The sequence below is a fragment of the Neolamprologus brichardi genome, chromosome 15 (assembly GCF_056152115.1).
Source record: "Neolamprologus brichardi isolate AB-2024 chromosome 15, ASM5615211v1, whole genome shotgun sequence".
Lineage (NCBI taxonomy): Eukaryota > Metazoa > Chordata > Actinopteri > Cichliformes > Cichlidae > Neolamprologus > Neolamprologus brichardi.
In genome coordinates this window covers 36,830,507-36,856,483 of record NC_142118.1, presented here as the reverse complement: position 1 = coordinate 36,856,483, position 25,977 = coordinate 36,830,507, and the positions used below count along the sequence as shown (strand labels likewise).

Here is a 25,977-nt window from a genome sequence, read left to right as displayed (position 1 = left end):
CAGACAGCATTGCCAAAACATTTTCAGCTCACACAAAGGGCTTTTTACCTCTCCTCTTCCCTATCTTAACTACATAAACAGATTATTATCCATATTTCATGGACCTTAACTTTCACCATTCCCCTCTGCCCCCTGCAAAGACTCATTTTCAGGCTTGCCTTTCACCTGTTTGTCAGTCTCTGATTTAAATGGCCGTGCTGCCCTCCCCTTCTGTCAGCAGATTATTTTACTTATCCCACATTTCTCTCACAGTCTCTCTGTCCCTGCCTCTCTCTCGCACACCGTTGTTCCCTCGCTCCCACATGCAACGCTTTTCTCTCTGCCTCTGATTATCTCTCCCATTTTGCATCTCCTCAGGAGTGCCGGCCATTAAATGCAAACCTGGTCACGCTGTCAGTCCCCCACACACGGAAAAGAAACACAGCGGCGCTCACTTAAACAACTGTCTCGAGAAGAGCGAGAAAACTATTTTACAGACTTCTCCCTGTATTCATCTTTCATGGATATTTCTCTGTATTTGCAATGATAATATTGGAGGTGGATATTAAAACTGAGACCTGTCAGAGCCTTTTCCCAGTTTTTAAGTTGTGCCAAAGAATCTTCTTTCTTTCATGTGTTTCTTCCCATCTCGTATTTGAGTCCTTGTTGCAGGCAGTGCTTTTATCCCTGTCGCTGTCACTTATATTTTTTTTTCTGCTATAACTTTTCAGAGTTTGCAGATCACCAAATCTCACATCTCTACGCTGTACCCAGAAGATCAAAGCACATTATGCATTGTAGCGCTTTCAGGTCCGCGACATCCTCCCCAGTTTTTGATGTTGTATTTACAAAACCTCCATTCCTGCTCTTGTGTAAAAAGTTCTGCAAATAAGCTGAAAGGACCACAAAGGGAGGCTGCTGTTAAAGGGACGTTGAAAATGGGTTTTTTTGTCAATTTAAATCTCTTTCCAACTTTAATTGGCACTCTCACCGCTGCAGTGGGGGTGATTAATAAGACAATTCAGTTGGAAAGATGAGTTTTGGCGCTCCCAACAACAGACAGGACCGTGCCGTTGCCGTGTGAGAGCTGGAGCAGAAAATGGATAGTCATTTCCTTTTATGACCACAAAAGGCTGCTGTAGAGATTCAGTCTTGGTCTATAATTGAGACACCAGGGTATATTCTCTTTCTGGACAGACTCTAATGGTTAGTGCATTAAGGAGGATGATTGAAGAAAGCCACACACTTACAGTAGAGGCCGCGGTAAATCAGAAAAGATGGCTTTTTGGCCAATTTGTAGATTGCAGTGGGTTCACACTGTGCAGTGCTTTAGGTCTTCCCTCTCTCTCATCTTTGGTGAGTGCACTCTTCAGCAGAGTTAAATGGGCATAATTTTGAGGTAGAGGAGAGAACACTTTTAGTAGTAATGGAGAGAAAGCTTTGGACATGTTGTCATTGCCCTTGGAAATATAGCAAATGCGCTCTTCAGGCTCGCTCACGTCTCAGGAGGCTCTTCGCTGCATCACGCTCACTTTTGGGGTTCTTGAGGAACGAGTTGAGGAAGTAGCTTTGCTTAAGAGATCCGCGGACCTGCGGGCTCACGCTGCATACTCCTGCTAATCCAATAAAGCCTCATGCAGATGTCATTCCTAAACTCTGGGTGTTTGAACAGTTGTCTTTGTCCTGTAGTTTATTCTCACAGAATCTAAAACACAGGCGTTTAAAATTTAACCCTGATCGCATACCGCTGTTCCTGCTCAATTAAGCGTGCTGCTGTGTTCACCAGTGCACGCTGTGTTGTCTGCAATGTTGCATTTCACTGTGTTATAACAGCTCTGCTTTGGCATCTCTGGGATTTTAATGATGACCCTAAACAGGCACTTACCAAAGTGGCTTATTGAAGCAAATCGGAGCCAGTGGAACACCGCATCCCCATCGGCAGGCGCTGATACTGTCACATTAAAATTAGCCATTGCTTTTTAAGAGTCTGAGATGAAAACACGAGACACTATGAGAGATTACTCAAGAATATGTTTCCATGTCTGTATTATTTTACAGATATATAAATGTTAAACCTTTGACCACGATGGTGAGGCGATAAGGTGGCTCTAATATGCTGGAGGCGCATTTCGCTGGTGTGATTTAGCTTTACTTGTCCCCAGAGAGGGAAGGGTCACTTTAAATCAATACAAAGTTCGTCTAATTAAATGGCTTAGGTATGAAAATGATTTAAAATCATGCATTTTCCACCCCACCACTTTAGTTCCACAGACTTATTGAATCGGTACCGAGGGGCACTGAAGCTGTCGAGCAGCACAAGGTGGCTCAACACCTTACTAAGACACTTGATGTCAGCTCTTCCTTTAATTTGACACCCGTCCGTGTGTGACAGCTGTCTTCTGCAAGATTACAGGTCATGTGATCGTGCCAGGGTGGTTTTGTCTTTGTTGCCAACTGCCCCGATAAACCTCAGGAACTCTGCCCACCCATGACATGTCTTCTTCCCCTGTATTTAAATTCTAGAGAGACTGGTGCCTATATGTCACTCCATGATAAGTGCTAGGAATTACACAGTTCCTCGCTTGCCCAATTTAAACAACCCCTGCTGACACTGGCAGAGGAAGAAGCCTGAGGAGTAAAGATACTGTGCCCACTGCCTCTAAAAGAAACCCTATGCTCAACCCGTGCATCCAACATTTTCAAAGAAATCATTATTTGAAGACTGGCTTCAGTTGTATAAATCAAACATAGAGGCATAATGATATGGAGATGTGTTTTAGCTGCTGTTCTGTTGTTAGGTCTGATGCTGAATAATTTTCTCCCCTGTTTAATTCAGCAAGCAGATTAGTGATGCGGGGAAATGTTCCTGCTGTTCTTTAGTTGCATTTCTCCACAATAAATTAGCCATATTTTGTTAATTTGTGTATATTGATATTGTGCATTATGCATTTAACAAAAGCTAATCTATATTATTAACTACTTGCTGTTTCGAGGGAGGCTGTATGATGGTTCAAATGACATAAAGTTGTTAATTATCAGATATTTAGCAATGTGGACTTCTCCACAATAATCTCCACAATCTTCTTCAAATATCCACATATAAACCAAACATTCATATGTGGTAATTTTATCCTTTAAACCAGCGGTCTCCAACCTTTTTTGCGCCACGGACCGGTTTATGCCCGACAATATTTTCATGGACCGGCCTTTAAGGTGTCGCGGATAAATACAACAAAATAAAACCAGTACCGGTACCGAGAAAATAAGATGTATTCATAACACACATGAAAAGACCCAGGAAAACCAAGTTAACGATAAAAACGATAACAAAATAACGCTGAAAACCGATAAAAAATCCTGAAAACTATACATTTCACACCTGAGCCTCAACTCTCGCGGCCCGGTACCAAACGACTCACGGACCGGTACCGGTCCGAGGCCCGGGGGTCGGGGACCGCTGCTTTAAACAGTCTTTCAGTGGAGTTATCAGACAGCTACATTGTTGCTATTGTTACCTATGATGCCAGTTTCAGTTTTATTTATAAAGCTCCAAATCACAGTAACAGTTGCCTCACAGGACTTTGTATTGTAAGATAAAGACCCTACAACAATACAGAGAAACCCCCAAGAATCAGATGACCCCTTATGAGCAAGAACTTGGTGAAAGTGGGAAGGAAGAACTCCCTTTTAACAGGAAGAAACCTCCAGCAGAACAGGTCTAAGGGAGGGGCAGGGCCATCTGCTGCGACCGGTTGGGGATGAGAGGAGGGAAACACAACACCTTATAATGTTCACATATAAAGTGTTCATCAAAGTGGTTTTAGCAGTTATAACTCATTCGAGTTCACACATTGGTGGAGCCTCGATTATAAACTGGTCTAAAATATGTCGGGGGGGGGGGGGGGGGGGGTGAAATGGTGGGTAAACAGGTCTTTACCATCATCAGGCTCTGCGATGACATTAATGAAAGTGCTTTGCTGTAAAAAGAGTTACCTCTGTTTACCTGCTATTTCACAGCAAAGTAGCTGATTTAAAATTGGCCTGTTGTAGAGTTACTTTGGTTTAATCCACATTTAATACTCCTGTTGTGTTGACTTGCAAGTGCTCTGGCTGGCTCCTAGCAAAGTGTTACACACCCAAACGTAACTGAGTTTATTCATATGCTTACACACGATGCATACTTTTGATAAGGGAAGCTATGAAAGTGTCCAGTCAGTTTGATATCACCCGGGCCCCTCGAGCTTTTTTCTCATCCATGCACTGCGTTGCACCTTGGTACAGGAGGAAAAGGAGGAAATCCTTAAGAAACCTTCCTGTGGGTGTAACAGATTTGTTCGGGGCTCACCTGAGTTCAGCTCAGCTTTGTTCTCTGCTCACTTTGTAAATTGAACTCAAGTCCTACTACAACACTTGCATGAAAATGCTCGTCAGCCGTCAGAGATGTGACTGTACTGGCTACTGATTTGCATTTCATATAGCTTTGACTGAGACAGAACTCAACCCCTGTTAATCACAGCAGCCCGGAGACAAACAGATCTCAATGTACTTGGTTTCTACTTTGTATGCATGATCACACAGGAGGAAGTGTAACAGGAGGCTTCACTAGTGCTGTTCTTCAGTAGGGCTTTGCACACCTTGCTTCCTTTTCCACAGCGAACTTTCTAAATGAATCCCGGTGACTTTCTGCACTTGTTTCACCTTCAACGACACGGTGTTATCGATTATGTGGACCCGTACTGGGTGTCCTTATGACAGAGCAAAGAGTTTAGTCCATAGTCCTCTCAAATCACACTCCAGACACCTTTCCCTCATCTTTTCTTTAATTTGTTTTTTTGTCAAGTTTGATGTCTTCAGTGTTGCCCCTCTGCCCTCTCAGGATTAACTGCTGTGGAGTGGTTTGGCTTTTTTTTGCTCTTTCAGACAATTATCTCTGAGAGGCCTGGACAAAGAGTCCTTCTCTTCATGACAATTTCACCTACCTTTAAACCAACCCACACTGCCCATCACCCATTAAATAGCACTTACTCTTGTCTATTTGAAAACACACTAAATCACACACAGAGGCAACCCTAAAGCTCTTTTCCATTTCTGTCTTTTATGTTATTGAAACTGTCTGGACCCTCTCCTAAGTTCATCAAGCCCACGCGCGTCGTTTCAATCGCTGTCGTGAGCCTCTGGGAAATTCTCTCAGTCATCCCATCCACAAATGACAGTATCTACACTCAAGCGCCCGTTAAAAGCGGAGCATTTGCATCGCCTCTCCGTCAGTTACCCCATCCTCGATAGTCTTTAAATTCTTTTCATTGACAAACCACACCTTGAAGACCTTGGAGGTTTTTAAACGCGGTTCGAAAAGGTCATGACATTCAGAAATGGCATCCTCTTTGGGGAAATGGCTTGGACGTCTGACCGTTAAATAAGGTTAGTTCTATCGGCTCGATTTCTAAGCAGCTTGGCATCTTCTGCATCTCTAAAGAGTGGTCATTTCTCTGCCAGTACTGAAGGCTTTCTGCACAACTTGGAGTGGTTTCACTCTGTGTTATGGCTAATAAAGCAGAACAGCCCCCACACACATACAGAGACACATAGTATATAAGCACGTATATGCTGAGTATGCTCCCACTTGGTTGTGGTGGTGTGTGTAGGGATGGATGCATTAGCGCTGGATGGCTGGGGGGGTTGTTTCTGACAATTAATGATATACACACTTTTGTTCACACACACACACACACACACACAAATCAAACCCCCTGCATACACAACTTTTTTTGCATCCCGCGCAGCTCATTGCTATCTCAGTTCCCCACTCTCCTGCGCTCAGTTCTTCTTCCCATGAAACAGAGGAATTGAAATGCAAGAGCTTAAGGGTAAAGCCTCGAAGGACGCAAATAGAAACCATTAACCCTTTACTTTTCCTTTGGCCTTGAAACTGATGAGTTATTCAAGGCTTTTGACAAGGATCCACCCTCTTCCCGTCGACTAATAATGAAGAAAGGTCGACGAACGTGCTGCCGAGAGATGCCTTTGGCAAAATAATCTCAGGACTCAATGGACCAAGGGTCGTATCGGCCTCTGAAGTGATAAACGGTCCTTTATTATCCAAGCACCCCATATAACGTGCTTGAAACAATCAATGGGCTGAGCTACTCACGAGTCTGAGTCCTGTCACCACTGACGCTGTTAATTAGCACCAAAGAATCCGAGGCGCTTTTGTCTGAGCACATTTGAAAGGAGACGGGAGGATTAGACCATTTTGCTTAACATTTGTTATTCCTAATGCCATCTAGCATGTGGAGATCTCAGTGATGTTGGGTGGCTCCCCGTGGGCCGCCATCCACAGATCCGTATCCCAACATGAAACAGCAGAAAATGGCTGGAAGGAAGCCCGTATGCCTCTCACCAGCACAGGGAGGAATATTAGCACAGAATGAGACGAATATTGCCTTCTCCTAGAGTTGTCCATTTGCATATCACTAGTGACACTAGTGTCTTTTGATTGTTTGTTGGCATTTGGATGATTGATGTGTGTTTTGATATCTGGCAAACCCTTTCTTTGCTACACACCTTAATTTATTCTTCACCACGGTAGAGACGAGACAAAGTGATAGACGACGCGAGAATTTCATTCTGCTCTTTTCAAGAATATCCTAAGGATCAGTGCTGCAGGCATATATTAAACCGAGTCTGATATCTGACACCCTGTTTGTCAAAATATACAGATTTGATAAACTAACAGTAACTAGAAAAGAGTGTTATGCAACACGGTTATTTGTAGAGCCCTGGTTGCTGGCAGTAGGTCATATCATCAGTCACACATAAAACTGATTCTGTGAGTAACGTCCTACAGGACTTAGAAGTGTTCTCTCTTTGTTATTGTGGAACCGCCACCCTGAAACACTAATGTTTATTTATAGCACCACAGTCAATCATATCTTTGCACTTTATTCACAAGCTTCACAGAAAGAAATGGAAAATATAATTCAACATCTTAAAAAAGTAATATTCAAACTTTTTATGGAAGAACTATAAAAAGTGGAAATTGTAAAGTAAAAAAAAATAAAGAAGTTTGGATTTTAAATTTGGAGCTGAAGAATTAAAATAGCAGCTACATCTGTCATTAATCTGACAGATGTCATTAAGGAGCAGAGAGGAGGTGTCAGCGTTAACTTGCTATAAGAGATAACTATATTAAACAATGACATCTTTTATTCTGTGTAACAACATACACTCACCAGCTACTCGCAAAAGGACCTCGTTTGGCTTCATTCCTTTGAGACTTTGCCCTGCCCACCCATAATGGAAATCTCTCATTCCACCACATCCCAAACATGCTTAATTGTATTAAGATCTGGTGGCTGTAAAGGCCAGTGTTGCCAACTTAGCAACTTTGTTGCTATATTTAGCGAGTTTTCAGACCCCTTAGGGACTTTCTAAAAAGCGACAAATCTGGCGACTTTTTCTGGTGTTATTGGAGACTTATTTATGACGACTTCTTGACGTGAAAGGGCGTGTTGCTCTTACTCTCAACAAGCAGCGGTGCTGCCGTGGGAACCTCACCCGTGCTAAAGCGCTCACGGGCGGAGGATAGTCCTCCCCCAGCTGCAGGAGATGTTCACACCTGTGCGTCCAAACTGCAAATGAACCGCGCATGAGCGAAGCCGCTGCTCCCGCACTGACTGTAACGCAGTCAGTTCTTCTTTTACTGTTATGCTGTTTTGTGGATCACAAGGTTTAAAACTACTTATAAACACACACACACACAAAGTAACTCCACCAGAGTGCCTATTTTGGGTCACTTTTACCGGTCGAAGCCCGGATAAAGGAGCAGGGTTGGAATTGTGACATTAAAAAACAATAATTGCTAAAAGAAATTTAATTTGTAGTTCTAAATAAATTCTAACTGCATTTAGGACGTTTTTTACTCACTTTATGTCTCTTCCACGATGTTATTTCTCTCTCCAGCAGCGTAGGTTACAATTATATTAGCATGACCAATTATGCAAATTAGGCGATGACGTAATTTAGCGACTTCTAGCGACTTTTAGGACAACCAATAGCGATTTTCCTTACTGAGGAGTTGGCAACACTGGTAAAGGCTATTTGAGTACAGTGAGCTTACTGTCATCTAAGTCATGTGAGAAGTTTCATCATCAGTTTGAGATGGTTTGAGTTTTGTGGCGTGGCGTGCTCTCCTGCTGGAAGCAGCCATCAGAAGATGGGTACACTGTGGTTATAAAGGGATGGACTTGGTCAGTGACAATACTCAGGTAGGTTGTGACATTTAAACAACGTCGGCTGTACTGTAGGGACAAAAGTGTGCAAGAAAATCTCCCCACACCATTACATCCCCACCAGCAGCCTGAACCGTTAAGCCAGGATGGATCTGTGCTTTCATGTTGTTTACACCAGATTCTGACCTCACCATCCAAATGCTGCAGCAGAAATTGAGACCCATTATTCCAGGCAACATTTTTCCAATTTTCCGTTGTCTAATTTTAGTGTGCGAATTGTAGCCGCAGTTTCCTGTTTGTAGCTGAGAGGAGTAGCACTCAATGTGGTCTTTTGTTGTTATAGCACTTCTACTTCAAGATTGGACATGTTGAACATTCTTCATGATCTTCTGCACACCTTTTTGAGTTATTTTTGCCTTTCTATCAGCTCGAAGCAGTCTGGCGATTCTCCTCTGACCTCTGACATCAACAAGGTGTTTTCAACCCAGCGAACTGCAGCTCACTGGATATTTGCTCCCTTTTGGACCATTTTCTGTAAACCCTAGAGATGGCTGTGTGGAAGAAGCCCAGTAGGTCAGCAGTTTCTGAACTACACAGACAAGCTGGGGCTTGTACAAGCAACCGTGCCACATTCAAAGTCACTTAAATCCCTTTTCTTTTCCACTCTGATGCACGCTTTGAACTTCAGCATTTTGACCATGTCTGCACACCTAAATGCATATTTGTGTTATAAAGTTGGTGAACAGGCGTGTTTTTCTTTTTTGGATTAATACCTCTCAGCCTAAATGTTACCCTTTAGTGACTGTGTGGACACACATGGACAGGTCAAACACAAACATGAAGAGTTTTTACTACAGACTGATTTCTGTTACACAGCAAACAGTCCAAAAAATCTGGCAGAGCAACACGTTCTCACTCCCAAAGCGTAACATTTTACGCTAGGTGACAAATCGTCAACATATTACGTTTTCGGCTACCCACCACGTTCCTAAATGACAACCTCAGAAAAATTAGGAAATATGAGAACCGTATGGACTCAATCTACACATGTTCGCTCTTTTTCTTCAAATCGCTTAGAAACACGCTATTTAACATAATTAAAGTCCTGGTTAAGGTCAGGAAAAAGGTTATGGTTAGGGCTAGGGATAAGGTTAGGTTTAAGGCTGGAATACAGGGCTGGAACGTCTATTACCGCGGGAGCGTCATTGCACTGGATTTCGGCCATAACCCGCCACGTACCATAAGAACGCCGAAGGTCTCCTTTCCTCAGGAACGCCGCGGGACGTGACAAAACGTCGGCATGTTACGCCTCGGGAGTGAGAACGGGCTGGGCAGAGACATTTTTAACATTTACAAAAACACAAGAAACAATTGTTGATTACCACGAGGAAAACATGAGGGAAATGGCTGGAACGCTAGACATAAAAGTCAGCACAGGGGAAAAGTAACACAGAGACTACAAACACAAGAAGAATAAGATGATAATTAGGTAATCACACCGGTGGGAAAAGGGTCCAGGAAGTTAAGTATCTGCAATAAGACCAAAGAGAAAAGTTGTTTCATGACAAAACATTGACAAAAAAGCAGAAACATGAAAGCGGACCAGGGATGAAAAAAACCAAATGTGTTCCTGATACATTTCAGCAAATTCAGTCTGTCGATTTAAAGTCTGATCAGCAGTTATTGCCTCCACTGTATTATACTTTTTTTTTATTGGCTGACACGGTCGCTTGTCACAATGAGCATGGCGCTGTATACGTATCCATTAATGCTCACTTGTTTATTATTTTAATGCTCACAAGTGCTCAGAAGAATACGCTGCTCTTTGATTAAAACTAAAACTACAGCGCCTGATTTTTCAAATATTTGTGTCTTTGAGAATTGAGCTGGTCCTGCACATACAGTGTACCACCTAATGGTGGTACTGACAGAATATTAAGACATTGTTTGTCTCGTCTTTGGATTTGTTGATCAGACTCACATGAATTACCAAGAGATATAACATGTATGTCAGGATATTTTACGCTAAAAATCACTGCAGTCTGAGGAGTTCTGGAAATTCTGGAATATGTGGGACTGGAAACTGACAGTTTTTTAAGGTGAGAAATGATTCACTGAGTAGTTGAATGGTGTTGGTCAGGAGTCGTCAGTAATCACGTAAGGACAGCTTGTTGGAATTGCTTTTTTAACAAGTGTGGATGATTGTTTTGTCATCACGTGTCTGTCAAAGATATATTTTATGTGCTGTGTGTTTTTCTTGAGTTAGATTGCTCCTGTTCTTGGAAATAGTGCTTTAACGCTGCATGTAGCCTTGATGGAAAAGTGCACATTCAATCGTTTGCTCTTTTCCACACACATTAACAGGCACAAATTAACGGTGATGGAGGGACTTAGTAATTGGATGCTGGGTCTGATTAACCAAAAAAAGCATTTTGGTGGAACTTTGATCAATTTTTTTCTAGACAGACAATATTAGCTTCTTTTATATGCTGCTGCTGGGTTACCCTTTATGCTGGGCTATAATTGCCTGTAATAGTATGAATGCAGTATAATTGTAGTGACATTTCCCATACTGACATCCCCTGTCATGAGACCAGTGAGTCAACTTGTTGATGAATACTGTATGTAAATGTGAATCCATCTGCTTTGCTTCCGCCGACCGAGAGATTTGTGTGCATTTTGCCAAACGTATTGATATTTTCAGCTCCTGAAACCAAGCCGAGTTGAACCGGGGGTCAATCCACCAGTCCAATTTGTCGGTAAACGCAGACTCATTCCCCTCAGTGATTCCAGTCAATAATGTTTAACCTCATGTGGAAAACAAAGGCAGGGAGAGTAGTACTTACAGACTTGAGAGCCACATTCACCAAGTGTAGTCTCACATCAAAAGCAAGGAGCATGTGTCACAATCATCGGTTATGGTATTTATGCAGGCATGAAAGTTGCACATCGATAGCGTCAGCGTGGCAGAGCGGATAAGCCTACAGAGGAAAGGCTAAAGTGGATTTGGAGTAGAGGGGGAGGATGTGAAGGAGCAGATAAGAGTTGAGGGCTTTTTTGGGGATCTGACACGTTGCAGTGTGAGGAGATATCGTCTGCCTTTTATTCATACAACCTAAACATCCAGGACTGCTGCACAGCTATTGTCAGTAAACACAAAGCAACAGCTCAGCCTGCGCTCTGTTTAAATGCGCTGACAGAGAATTTGATGCAACTTTTAAACACAAGTCATTGTTTTTATTTGGCTGCCTTTTCCCCCACCGCCTCACACCACCTCAACGTTTCTTCTCTGAACAATTCCAACTGCAGCTCGATCAGTGATATAGAAAAACAAGTACTGAACAGCATTTTATTGGTGATTGCAGCTTGCAGGCACCAGCATTTGTTTATTAGCGCTAACAACATTTCCATCCTTCTTTCCCAATGACCCACTGATGACAGACTGCCTAAATCAAAGAATGAAGCTAGCAGCAGTATTAGAGTAGTGACACAGCATTATATCCAGTAGCACAGCGCAAGACAAACGCGCCTGTGTCGGCTTTCCCTGGTGATTTTCAGTTAAAGTCTAAAGCTAACTGCTTAATGCTTTGACAGTAACTAACAAAGTAACTTAACCTTGTAACTCAACAGTTTGGTGATCAGACGGGGACACGCAGCTCTCACTGTCAGACATGCCTGGGCTTGACTTGTTGTTGTGTCCACTGCCTGGCATTGCAGCCCGTTCTCACTCCCGAGGCGTAACATGCCGACGTTTTGTCACGTCCCGCGGCGTTCCTGAGGAACGCGAAAGGAGACCTTCGGCGTTCTTATGGTACGCGGTGGGTTATGGCCGAAATCCAGTGCAATGACGCTCCCGCGGTAATAGACGTTCCAGCCCTGTATTCCAGCCCTAAACCTAACCTTATCCCTAGCCCTAACCATAACCTTTTTCCTGACCTTAACCAGGACTTTAATGATGTTAAATAGCGTGTTTCTAAGTGATTTGAAGAAAAAGAGCGAACATGTGTAGATTGAGTCCATACGGTTCTCATATTTCCTCATTTTTCCGAGGTCGTCATTTAGGAACGTGGTGGGTAGCCGAAAACGTAATATTTTGACGATTTGTCACCTAGCGTAAAATGTTACGCTTTGGGAGTGAGAACGTGTTGGGCATTGCTATATCATCTTGATTCGATACTTTTATATGACGTAAAAAACTCTACCAGTAGGACCATATGATATGGGACAGCCGTACTGAGATCATTCATTTAATGCTACTAAATATCTCTCAATTTCAGGACAAACGATTTTGCCTTTCATCTCAGTGCACATATCTGACACCTGCACATTGCACTGGTACAGATTAAACCAGTAAATCCCCAAAACGAAAGCAGTGCATGACTGAGGTTGATTGTTTTCAGGTGTCTCTGGGGATTGTATGAAAGCTACATTAAAATGCATGAGCATGAAGTTATTACAGTATATTCTTCGAGTTACTAATCTAATACTAATTAGTACTTTAATAGTGCTTAAACAGTTCAAATAAATTCCACTACAACCATTTGACAACAAGCTACTCACCATGCGTTTTACTACATTAGCTTTAATTCTCGTAATATTAATAACTTTAAAGCTCCTTTCATGTGTGTCAAGCACAGTTGTAGCATGTACAAAAAACACCGTCTATCACGGCTTTAACATGTGCCATTTTCATTATTACCCTCGGACGATCGGTGTAACACACGGAAGCAACTCTTCCGATTCCTCCCCGCACACCGCCTTCTCCGTGTCATAAGAAGAGACACACGTCAAATTCACTCTTAATTCTGCCTTAAATACAGTCCCCCAAATTAACTGCAGCTGACATTAGTGAATTAGTTTTGAGCCTTTCCAGCGCAGCCCATCTCCAGGACGACAGACGGAGGCTATTAAGAATTAATTAACAACCCTGCAATTAGTTTTCTGGTTTCAGTGTAAAAGGGATTCATTCTCATTCCAGACTGCAATCTCCTAAAGCTACATGTGTCACGGGGGTCACATAAGTAGCACGGTGGCTCTGTTTTGTTTTGTTTGTTTCATTGTCCACGAGGACTTTGTGGCAGACGGACTTTATATCTGTTTCTGAGACCTTGAACTGTGAACCGCTGAACACATTCCTGCGTGTGAAAGGAAAGGAAGGCACATGCAGAGAGACCCGGCTGCCTTGTGTTGTATCAGCACTGCTGTACTGTCGCAAACTGCTGTATAAAATATCCCTCTGAATCAATGGTGCTCACTTCAGGACACTATAGCTTTTATCTGAACCTCCTGCAGGCAGTCAGCATCAAGGTGGGGAGTAGACACCGGAGTGCATTCACTGCCTCGGGTTCTGTCTTGGCGTAATAAAGGAATATTTCATGTGTGACACTCACACAGCCTGTGGGCGTACATTATCTAAAGCAGACTTTGAGTTAGAAATAATTAACAAAAACATATTGCTTGTGCCTTCATCGAATTGCGTGCGCCGCCCACTCATCCTCATTCTCGCGCAGCGCCTCTGCTAGGAATAATCCGCTGCACATGCTAATCACTCGGCGATTGATTTGGCCCTTTTTGGTCCAACAATTTCTGTAAACCACCGAATTGATTTGAGAGAAATCAATTAACAGCTCAGGGTAGGTAAATATGAACAGAATTATGGATCGCTCTGCATATAGTATGACCATCTGAGCAAATTCTTGCTGCAGCTTGCGTGCCCGCGCCGAGATGCTCAGCGGGAGCGAATTCCGGTACGGTTCAAGTAGCCCCAGGTGAACTCTGATAACCAGGCAGTCTGCAGTGATAAAGTTATCTTATATCCATCAAGAGAAAAATGCACTTAACCCGCTACATCCAGCCCTGCCATTTTATCAGCACCATAATGAAAATTGATAAAAGGGAGCTGTCTTATCATAATTCCACATACATAACAGCAGGGAATTGCTATTTTAGGAGGCTGCAGGTGAAGGAGATGAGTGGAACAGAACAGGCAGGAAGAAAGAGTTGCCTCCCAGTTGCAGATCAGATGTTATCGACGGAGGAGCTCACGGTGACGCAAGCGCAGGCCATTTGTCGTAAGACATTCTTCATAACTGGCCAGATTGTCGCTGTCATCGCAGGGGTGCTGGAGCTGAGCAGCGCCTGACTCAGCGAAATCCTTGGCCCTGCAGCCAGGACTTGCACAAAAATAAAAATCCAGATAAGCATTAAAATGTGAGGGAGAAAAGGGGGCACGGGGAATTATTCGAGAGAGCGGGAGCGAGAGACCCACATGTGAATAGGAGATTATTACGGAGACAATGAGAAGACGAGAGGAGGAGAAAGGAGCTGCATGAACCCACTACATGCTGACGCCATTTGTTTGTGTCCCTGTGCATTTTATTAAGCCTCTAACATTAAACAGATTTAGCGGGAGCAGCCAAAGTCATGAAGTAATTATGCTTTAGAAAACGCTGTGATTAAAAGCTTGCTTAAACTATCAATCCACACTGTACTGCGTCTTCTTGTTTATTCCCAGAACATGCTGCTCTGAATTTACCCTCTAGATTCAGAGGAGGGATGGAAAAAAGGGAGAAATTCATAAAACATTTTAAAATGGAGATTTATCCATCAGGCTTGCATATAAAGTACACAATTTGCAAGCTCATTGATTTCCTGCATAAAGCATGTCCTTGAATTGATCGGTGTAATAAACATACGTTGAGGTCACTCAGAATCGCGGATTCTCTCAAATACCTGACTCAGTGCGGATAAAATGAATGTAAATGCGCTATAAGAAGGAGGATGAAAGAGGAGACTGTACGAGGGAGCGGTCGATCGGCGAAGACGAGCAACAGTATCTCTGCGGAGAGCACCGGAAATGTCTTCTCTGTTGGGATTCCTTCCTCCAGCTCACACTGCGCTGAGGGCTCTCTTAAGTGTCCAGATACCCCACAGAGATGTTGATTAAGTCAAGCTGAAGGCCAAAGCCCGCCTGCAATCGAGAGCCCCCCGGCTCACTCAGTAGGCTATCAGGTGACCCGTCTCCTGCTCATTCGTTTTCCAGTCAGATACTGATGCTGAGAGGAGCTATTAGAGCCGGCCCCAAAAAGCATTCTGCTGGGTGGTGATAACTGGCAGGTACCACGATGTGGAGAAAGAAGGGGGAGAGGGGTGAGGAAACGGCAGCACTGGGAGGCGGAGGAGGGTAAATGATCTCTGAAGGCCATCTTATTAATGGAGGCTTTTCATTACTAGCACTAATGCAAATGATTGGTGGGGCTAATGAGCTCGAAGGTCTGTGTGAATGAGGGCTCTGTGTGATGATCATAGCGGGAGACAGAGGTGATGAGTTTTGAACGTCGTATCTGTTCATGATGAACATTTTGCTTGTACAAGAACAGAAGGAATAGAGAAAGGAACGGATGAGTGAACTGATGGGTCGGTGAGTCAGTTGTGCACAGACAGCCCGCTACAGGCAGGAGGGCGCAAGATAGATGGTGAAGTAGAGGAGCGTATTTCACCGTCAGCGGACTGAAGTGAGGTAAGGCGTGGAAAATGTCTTGATCGCCTTCTGTACGCTCTCGGTGTGCGGAAGCTCTCGGGAGACGGCGAGGCGCGACACGTTCTTTGAAGGCGCGGCATCCCCTTGTCACGTGTCACGAGGGTTGCATTATTTTACATTTAAAGTCTTTACTAAACATGATGCCTGTTTGCAGTACTGTGTTAAAAACACCCTTGGCGGCTGCTGTGAACCTGGCGTGTAGAGGGATTTAGCCCGATTTACAGCATGGCGTGTACGGGATCAGTTCTGGCTCAGGAGTGTCTCATCTGGTGTCTCTCGGGGGAGCTGTGGGGGAAGGACCAGAGGCCACTGATTGATGGTCAAGGACACTGAACCCCTCCCACACCCTCTGCTCAGAGGAGCCCATCTCTGAAGCCACGTCCACAGGGGGATTGGGATGTTGCCTGGCTGGCTGCCGTCCGTGTGCCGCTAGTGACAGGCTGTTTGGAGGATACAACCAATGTGAATCCAATAAAAGACAAATGAATAGATTGGAGACTTCATCCAATACAAAAACATGCACGTTTGTTCAATTTGTCTTCCTTTGTGTGCTTTACTGAATGTATACAGTATAAAGCTCAAGGAAAGGAAGCCTAAAGTACCAGTGTGTGTTGGTTAAAGAGCTGAAAAGTAGTAGGGTCGGGTTAAACTTTATGTTTCTGCATTTGTGCCTGAGTTGATGCAGGCCTTCAAAAAGCCTGAGCTTGCACAGGTGACTGATTAAAACGTTGATTTGAACTATAAAGGGATCTTCACCTGTGTCTGCAAAGCCGGCCAATTACCTCACACTATGGGTGTTTTTCATTATGCTATGTGAGAAAGGACGCACCTGTGTTTCTCCTCGCTCCTCCAGAAGCCTCCTCGCTCCTCGAGGTACATTTAAACGATTGAAAGGTCCTCGTGATGGCGGAGGGGGAATGAATTCGGGGTCATAGGAGAAGATAGGAGGCGGGGAAGAATAGGTTAGCATAATGAAAAGCACCCTATTACTTAATAAATAATGGCATTCCAGCGAATTACAGTGCAGCGCAGCACTCGAGATAATACTCGATACAAAGCCCGTGTTGAGTGCCGCAGTCGCAGATTTCAGTATGATTCATTATCTGTGTCAACAGAGACTGAAGTTCAAGGCCTTAGCATTTGTTGTGCATATGATATGTGGGTGACAAAACTGCTGTCGATGGAGATTTGGGAGAGATAAGGGGTAGGGAAGGACGGGAGAGTGAGAGAGAGTGCCTCATACTCCAGCTCACTATTTACAGCTAATGGCTCCGGTCCAGAATCAGGGGAGAGTAGCAGGGATTGTTATTTTCATATGACTCTTGCTACAGCTGGAGAGGCTTTAGTTTTTCATTTCAATTCTGTTGCAAAACAGTAATTGAAGCATATCGCTTTCATCTCCACTTATCTCCTCTGCTCCTCTTCCCTTTGGAGCGCTGCTTGTCTTCCCTGCGTTTGCGCATCCTTGACACTATTGGTTTCTCTATGATATATTGTCTGGTATTCTGGTACTTCATTGTAGCTTGCTGCTGATGTACATGGCAATTAAATTCAAACCCCAAAGAGGTAGCGCTCAGTCAGCCCCCCCGCCCTCCTGCATCCGCTGCTGCCGTTTCAGCCTCACTTTCACCCCCCCTTTCAATCACTGTCCTTTTTCTCTCTCCCCGCTTTCTCCTCCTTTAGTTCACCCTGCTTCTCCCCACATCGCTCTTTCTTCTGCACTGTCTGTCTGTATCTTTCTCCTTCCATTCCCTTCATGGTAATAAGCAGAGTAATAGTATTGCAGGCGGGTCCTGGTTGGGGACTTAATTAAAATGGCAAGTTACAACCCACACAGTCAAAACAATGGAGGCTTTTCGCGGTGACATGGGGAGATATTAAACAAGCCCAAAATCAAGCACAGAGAGGAGGCAGGGACCGGTAACTCTGACTATACCTCAACCTCACTTAACACTTCCCTTCCTGAAGTACTGAGAGGTTTATTGTTGTGCTCTCCAGCCCAGTCAACATTAGTCATCGCAGAGATCCACTAATTACTTCGTGAGCTCTTTGAGCTGCTGCACGAAAAGCACTTGTGCACCAGATATTAATGTGATTACTGCAGTATTTACTGAGCCGTAAACTACACTGACTCTGATGAGATGAGAGACTGAAGAAGGCAAATAGTGACATCTGCCTGTTCCCCCTCCCACCGCCACCACCGCTACACACACACACATAAACACACACGCAACACAAACAACACCCAGAATGATTTCGCTAGCACGGCTAGCACAATGCTGCGCGCTGAGGCGCAGGCAGCAGTGGGCCGGCTGAGCAGGACAGGAGCTGTTGCTATGGTTACCATTTCTCAGCTCGCTCTCGCAGCCCAGGAAAACTGTGTCATTATCCTGTACTTTGGATAGGAGGTGAGGGAGAAAGAGAGAGAGGACGGATACAAAGACAGAGAAAGGGGTGGAAAGGGGAGACAAAGAAAGAAAGGCGAGAAGGAGAAAGAAGAGGGAGGGTCTGCGGCTCACGCCGGCCAACCACGGACGTAAACCGTATATCATCGCACATCAGACACATTCAAACTACTTACAGCAAAGATGGAAAAACACTGATTGTCTTGTTACAGTAGAAGGTCCTTCTGCAATTATGGGGACGTTACTTTGACACGTACCACCGACCTAAACGACTTCAACGACACCGGCCTCCCCCGGCTCGTCTCTATAAATAGATTCTGCATATCTATTAACCAATCACGTGTAGGCAAGCTTTGGCTGCGCTAAGTAAAGAGCACGCATGAAAAGAAAAGGAGAGAAGGTATTTGCTGCAGTCATCAACTATCTTGTTTTATCTGCATTCGTAAAGACGAAAGAAGACGATGGAATCCCGGCCTGGATATGCACCGCTCCCCCAGAAAAAGATCACAAGCTGTTTAGTAATGGCTCGAGGAGAACAGCAAAAGGCTCCAGGCCAGCTCCCCACATCCCGGCCCGATCGGGCATCTGTGGGTTGAATCTGATCTGCGAAGGCCCAAACCTGCACAGGACCCAAAGGATCCGGTGCCAATATCCCACTGCCGCCAGACACCACAGGACAACCCCCTGGGTCCCATGTCCATTCGCTGACAGGTCCAAGCTGTTTTGGCAGCCCGGGGTGTACCTTTACCATACTCACCGGGCGGTTTGGATGTTGTGGCGGATCGGTGTAATTGTGCACCTCTGTTCACTGCTTTTTTTCCCTTTTTGTTCCCCTTTCCATCTGTCAGACAAGCTTATAGTTTTCACTCTAATAGGTAAACAACTTCAGCGCTGACACATAATACCTGAAAATATCAGGTGATAACGGGGTGGCTTTTTCCCTTTCTCTCCATCACAACTCCTGTGAAAATTGTCAATAACAAGCTATTATGTCGGCAAGGAAAAAAAAGATCAATCTCTGCATCATTGTATTTATTTTAACACACTAGCGTTCATGTAACACTCTAATGGCAACCATTGCAGGTTCTTATTGAATAAATGCATGGCCCTCGCTACCAGGGGCTGAGATTCTTGCAGATCATGCATCTCTGACCTTTGAAACGCCACGAAAACAGCTCGATATGTCAGCGACGGAATCTGTGTTTCTGCGCGGTACGTCTGCGCGTTCGGTTTTGTCGTCATTCACTTTGGGCTGCGTGTTTGTGAGGTCCACATCAGAGGAGTTACATTGTGAACTAATTACATGGCTGTGTAAATAGAGGCACCCTGCTGATATGGGCTGTGCACCACATGATTTCCCCTGGTGCAGCAGAGCCTGTTTGTGCTGCTTTGCCCACTTCTTTGTGCAAGCATGCATGTGACCTGTACATGCAGGTTTATATATATATGTGTGTGTGTGTGTGCAGATGAAGTGTTTGTTTTGTAACCTGTGAGGTGTGCTTTATTGAGCTACAACCTAAGAGTGTGCCTGTGATGAGGAGGCAGAGTAGCCCTTTTCCAAATGAAAGGCTGCCCTCTTCCTCTTTGCCCGCCTGACGCAGCTCTCCAGAGAGACCTGTTCATATTACTGTGGCTGTCTGCTGGTCAGAGAAACACAAACAAGCCAAAACAAAACCTCCTTCAATAACAATGTTACAAAAGACCTTGTTCAGCCCTCAACTGTTCTCCACTGATGACTTTTTTGGGCCACTAATGTGAAAGAGGGAAAAGGGGGAATAAGTGTTTTGACGCTCAACTAAAAATAGATGAGATGGAAGAAAGGTTTTTTTCTCTGGTGCTGCTACTCCTGATTGAACTGTATGTCAAGTTAAAGTTGGATTTACTAAATGTTTAAGCTGTAGTGGTAGACAGAGTGCAGTATGTGCTGGTGCACCAATGTTTTCAAGTATTAAATGCTGTTAAAACCATAAGGTCCCAGTGGAGTTTCGCGCCAGGTTATTGGAGGAAATATTACATTTGGAAAGAGAAAACTGTGGCTGCACCTTTAGTGCGTACACATTTAGAGCTGGCACACCTGAAATATCTGTCTGCTTTAATAAAAAAGCCAAATTTTATATATACATACATAGATGCAGTCTGCAGTTGAATGCAGTCAAATCTGTTGCACATGCACATAAATTCACATTAACTACTTACATTCAGAGTCCAGTCAGAACATCACAGGTCAAATTCAGACATTTTTCCACAAGCGTTGACATTGTTGCTGCAGGAGATTCAACTGCAAAGTGAGATAGGCAATGGGCGAGCTCAAGTCATGTGACCTGTTGAAAAGAGACGGGTTGCGACCCACGCGATCACCTTACGATGGAAAGGTGAATGCAACACAGGGTGTTGGCCGTTTAACATCTGGGAGACCAGCAGGTCACCATAACTACTTGCAAAAATAGTTTTCTAGTTAATGTGACTCTATTAAAACATCACTAATGTCATTATTCCACCTGCACTTTTCCTGTGATGACAGGTCAGAATGTCTGCATTGAGTCGGGGGGGGGGGCTGTAGATGATGTCACAAAACCCTCTGGGTCTGTCCAACCACCCGAGTGTTCAGTAACACTAAGAGGAAAATAAGACAGCTGTCGATCAGGTCGTGCACGCCCTCGTTTCATTTCGGAGAAGTGATCTGATCAGACAGCATAACACACCAACACCTGTCTCGGTTGACTATTACTGCTTTAAGCCGCAATTATGGGCGACGCATTCGTCACCGCTCGCTGCATAACCATTTATGCTCGCTGCAGTCTGCTTCTAAATGACAGGTGTTGCAGCACAGAAAAAAAACCTCTACATTACAAAATAGAAGAATATAAAACAGAAAAAATGCGACCATGGCGGCGTTTTCAGCTCAGTGTTGTCGAAGGTCTCATCTTCTATAAATGTTGCAGTGATCTCCCTCTGAGAACCTCCTCTGAGTTCAGCGGTAATGATGTCACTTCTGGATGTTACATTTAATATCTTATGAAGCCAGTACGGTACAAAGAACTGGTAAAGTTCACAAACTTACTGGCTCATAGTGTTGTACTATAACAGTAGTAAATGTGTCAGGACAGTTTTGGATGGTCACATGATCAGTAATCTATAAATGTGTCAGGAAAAACGTAACATTCAACTCAGTTACATAATATGGCGTTAACATTTTACTCACTCTTTAGTCATTGATTGATTTTGATGATTATTTTTCTTCATTTGCTGTTTTTAAATTTGCTCTACAAAGAAGTCGACTTTTGATCTGAGTTAACTTTCAGCCATTTGGGGGCTTGATTTCTGGTTGTGTTGCTGATCAGTTAAATTACAACAAGATAATTTCCTACACATCAAACTGGCCTTCAGCCCCACAAAGTGTGCTGCAATATCTTGAGATGCCCATCAGGATAGTCTCAGAGGTGTGCAACATGTAGTTGACCACATCACTCACTGACTTCCTTACAGAACACTAATCTCTGACCATCAACAGGCCCCCTCAAGGGGCTCCCTCCCAGGGGCTCCCTCCCCAGGTCTAGATAAAACTTTATTAATCCCTCGGGTAGGTTCCTCTGGGAAATTTGTTTTCCAAAAAGCACAGCACCGACAGAAGTTACAGAGTCAAGAATATTATATATATATATATATATATATATATACACACACACACACACACACATATATAAATACAAAGACATATATAGATAGGTCTATAGGTCTGGAGGAAACTGAGAGCTGGTCTAAGGAAAGTCTTGGATGTCACCAACCATTTTACTGAGACTAATTTCTTTTTGACTTGGACGATACCACCTGGGCTGTTTTTCCCATTCATTTTTTTAAATTAATTAATTGATAATTTTTTCTTAAGACCCTCCCAACAAATTCCTTCCCCTTTAATTCCTTCATCTCATATAATTCGTTATGTAACTATATTCAGATTTGTATCCACTCGTTTATTTAATGTAGTATGTATGCATGTCTATTGGTATATGTTTGTACGAATGCATTGGTGTGCAAATGTGTATGTAAAGCTACTTATGTATGCATATGTTTATTAGTGTTTCTAATGTCTTTATCTTTTACAGCTTGTCCTGTTTTCCTTTATCTATTGGTAAAAAGTAAAATTACTAAAAGTTCATGTGTGGTAATAATCTCTTCTGATAGCTTTACTACATTTATTTGTTCATGAGATTGTAATGCAGCCTTTTTACGAGTATCAGAGCTTAACTCTGTGTCACAAGCCAACTGGAATCAGTGGCAGCGGTACAGTAATTGCCATTTTTGCTGTGTCATCTGGACGCGCCACGCCAAGCTGACCGCGGGGTTTGCAAATGGTCAGTGCAGCGAGTGAAAGTGCAATCACAACTAATCAGAGCTTCTCTTGTTTCCTGCCCACAGCGCCCAACACTGCACCCTATGGGAGCACAGGAAGTGCGCACATCTCGCTGGCCTGCCGGTACCTGGTCATGGCTCTCTCCTCCTTCATCAGCGTGTACTAGCAGAGGCCAGCCCAGACACAATGACTGTCGAGAGCATTTATGAATCCTTTTTGACATTGCTGATGGCTGGAATCCAATCTGGTACAGTTTGTTGAGCTGTGGTGGGAAAATAATCAGCGTTACTTTTTGTGTGGGGAAATGTTTTTTTTTTTCCTTTTTTTTAATCTTATTTTCTTATTTGGTGAAATTTCTGTCATGTAAATACTATGATGTTTTTTATTATTATTATTATTATTATTATTATTATTTCCTCTTTATTATTTTTTTTCCTTTTCTGATTGATTGACCAGCTTGTGAATCAGTGCTCATCCCCAACCCCCACACCAATCAACAGCCCCACCCTCCCCCACCCCTCGAACCTTTCAAATGAGTTACTTTCATGCATCTTGTCCCTGCGAGGCGATGGCGCAAAATTGACATCTTCACCCATTTTTGTACACGACTAAAAAAGAAGCAATTCTGCAAAGTCTCTCAGTACAAAGAATTACCACACCAATGTTGTATTGAATGTATTACCGGCTGTTGAACAAAGGAAAGACATTTCGATTCCTAACAATACAATTTTTAATCATGGAGTGCGCTCGGGAAAAAAAAACAGTTAAAAAACAACAAAAAACCAACAACAAAATAATAATTAAAAAAAAAAAAAGGCAGGGCGTTTTCAGGACCTGTATTATCACGATTACTCAATAGATGGATGAACAGTGTTGAAGGTGTGTTTGTCGTATCCTAAAATGGGTCCTTCAGTTACCATGCCTGCCTAACCGCTTCAATCAGGCAGCCGTCAAAAGTAGCAAAATATACTGTATTGTATCTTTCTATTTTAATATAGCGTAGGCTTTTGTTTTAAAGTGGGACCAGCTTTTCTCATTCGACCAAGAGCATTAACACAAACCATGACTTTGTACGCTATGAAAGGAGGAACATCGCCGCCCCATGTTTACATTTTTCTTGAAAATAGAAATAAAAAAGTATATTCTCTGTTTTTTTTTTCCTTCTGTTTTGTCTTGCTTTTTTTTCTTCAGCGAGTTAGTGTATGTGAAGAATACGACAAATTGTTGCAGTTAGGAAAAAGGCGAGGCCCAAGTTGAGCCGCTTCTTTCTTTTTAGTTTGCGCTCCACCTCCAGTAGGTATCAGGGCAGAGCACCTTGTCTCTGAATTCGCTGCGTACCTACTGATCATCTTTGGCTGAAAACCCACAGCTCCGTACTGTAGGATCGGTTTTTTCGCCCCCAACTTTGGGTATGAAACTTGGATAATGGAGTCTGGGAAAGCACCGTTCTGCTGCACTGCATTTTATTACTCTCCTTTCCAGTGCAGAGAATTAAATGCAGAAATATGCCCCACTTTCTTTTTTTCCCCTTCAAATAAAGAGTCAAAGCCATATTTGGCAGTGCATAATCTACAAAAAACCTACAATAATTGCACCTTTTGCAACTTTAACTTTTTTTCATGTTATTCATGATGAAGAGAAGATGCTCATTACCAAACAAACATGGCCTAAGGTGCTACCAGCCCTCTCCAAGATGATCAAGGTTAACAAAGAGATGATCAGTGTGCATCGGAGGTCATTTAAATTCAGCCTAACAGCAGAAACTGTAATTTTTCAAGGCTTAAAATCAGTGTTTGCTTTTAGACAAGGCTGTCAGCGTGGCATATTCATCCTCACGTATCCTTAATTCATGGTTGAAACAGAGAAACTGTACTGTGATGCCTTAATAGTACCATAGACATTAAATTACCCTCTTTTTGAAAGGACGCTTGGAGAAAATCTCAATATGACACAACTTATTTGTCATTTTGACGTATTATTGATGACTGAATGTTCATGAACCATTAGCTGACTTATCTGTTAAATTAGGCATTATATTCAGTCAAATCCAACCGATGGCTCCTGCAGGTATTTTCAAATAAGTCAGTTGTACAAATGCAGTATTTCCGGTCCAAATAACGCGTTCGGATTTGGACCGAACAGTGGAGGGACTAACAGCATTCAAGTTCAGAGTATTTTAAGACAGCAAACTTGCAACTGCAAATCTATAGAAAAATAGCCATCGCAGTTAAAAGACCTAAAGCACAAACATTATTATTTGGACGTTTTGTGGTGATTTGTTTTGAGGTCTGCTGAGCTTTTCTGTTGTTTCCTTTTGCGTTTCTTTCTTTTATTGTTTGTACTAAAGTTGTTATCAGCTTGTTTTACAAATTATAAAAATACTGCACCATATGATCTTGTTTAAATGTTAAGGTATAATGAAAATGGGTCAGACGTATATTTATTCTCTTCCTTTATGAAAACAATGTAAAAAAAAAATACATTTGAAACATGTAAAACTGAATATGTGACATTTATTTGAATGAGGCACAGTATGGCATAGTTTATAATGTTGTCTGGTTCATTTAGATGCCATAACTGTTGTTGATTTAAGTACATTAAAAGAACAATGTTTGCAATCAAATTACCTACTTTTTGAAAGAGAGAGGGTGTGAACCAATATAACAGTATTATAGAACAGAGTCAATGTGTGTATATTTGGAGAAAATATGATACCTTTTGATCTTTAGAGCCAGTGTGTAGTCATAGTTTCACACACTTGCGTGTTTGACGATGTGCAGAGAGTATGGTTGTGCTGCATGTCAAAGTTAACCTGTGTTTTTGAGGTGGGCATTTTACAGATATTCATACTTTTTATGACTGGAAGCAGTTTTTTCCAAACGTTTGGTTCATAAACCTGGTCTAAAAAGACATACCTCTTACAGATTGCCAGGCTATGTTTGTTTGTGATTTCTTTCGATCGACTTTACTGATAAACTAAAAACAACTGCTGTTCAGAGTCATGATGATTATTGTGGCACATTGGTGACAGTCTGGAGTTATGTTGGTTGCTTGTTAAGCAGTTAAAACCATGCTAGTATTCCATATGAAATGTAATGGATGTTGATTATTTTCAATAATGGTATTAACAAGTCCCTTTTATCAAATCAATATTATTTGCAATAAAAGTCTTCATGTTACAAGATAAAGCAACATCTGACTTAATGAGCGCTCAAGAGGAGTTTTTCATTGTTACTTCATGATGTTTTGAGAGTAAAGGTAGCTGAGACAGCATCCTCACAGCGTACGCCGGCCCGTCACTACAACCTCACTGCACGTCATTTCCCCCCATGAAGCAGATTTTTGCTTAAAGCGTTCGGCAAAACCACAAAATTAGCTTAAATGCTAAGTTGTAAAGAATTTGCCAAAAGCTCGTGTGGGTTGCACCAGTTTGTAAATTTGCAATGTTTGCATTTAAAGTCTTTCGTAGTA

At 42.9% G+C, this 25,977-nt stretch overlaps 1 protein-coding gene across 2 annotated transcripts in view; it reads left to right on the top strand.

The window, feature by feature from the left end:
- Nucleotides 1–25,694, top strand: part of negr1 (neuronal growth regulator 1) — a 175,818-nt gene extending 150,124 nt beyond the window's left edge. For both annotated transcript variants that reach the window (XM_006791952.3, XM_006791953.3), the window contains one exon: nt 22,572–25,694. In XM_006791952.3, the coding sequence (XP_006792015.1) occupies nt 22,572–22,672 (101 nt within the window). In that variant the 3' untranslated portion in view covers nt 22,673–25,694. The remainder of the gene's footprint in view (nt 1–22,571) is intronic.
- Nucleotides 25,695–25,977: the final 283 nt, after the last annotated feature.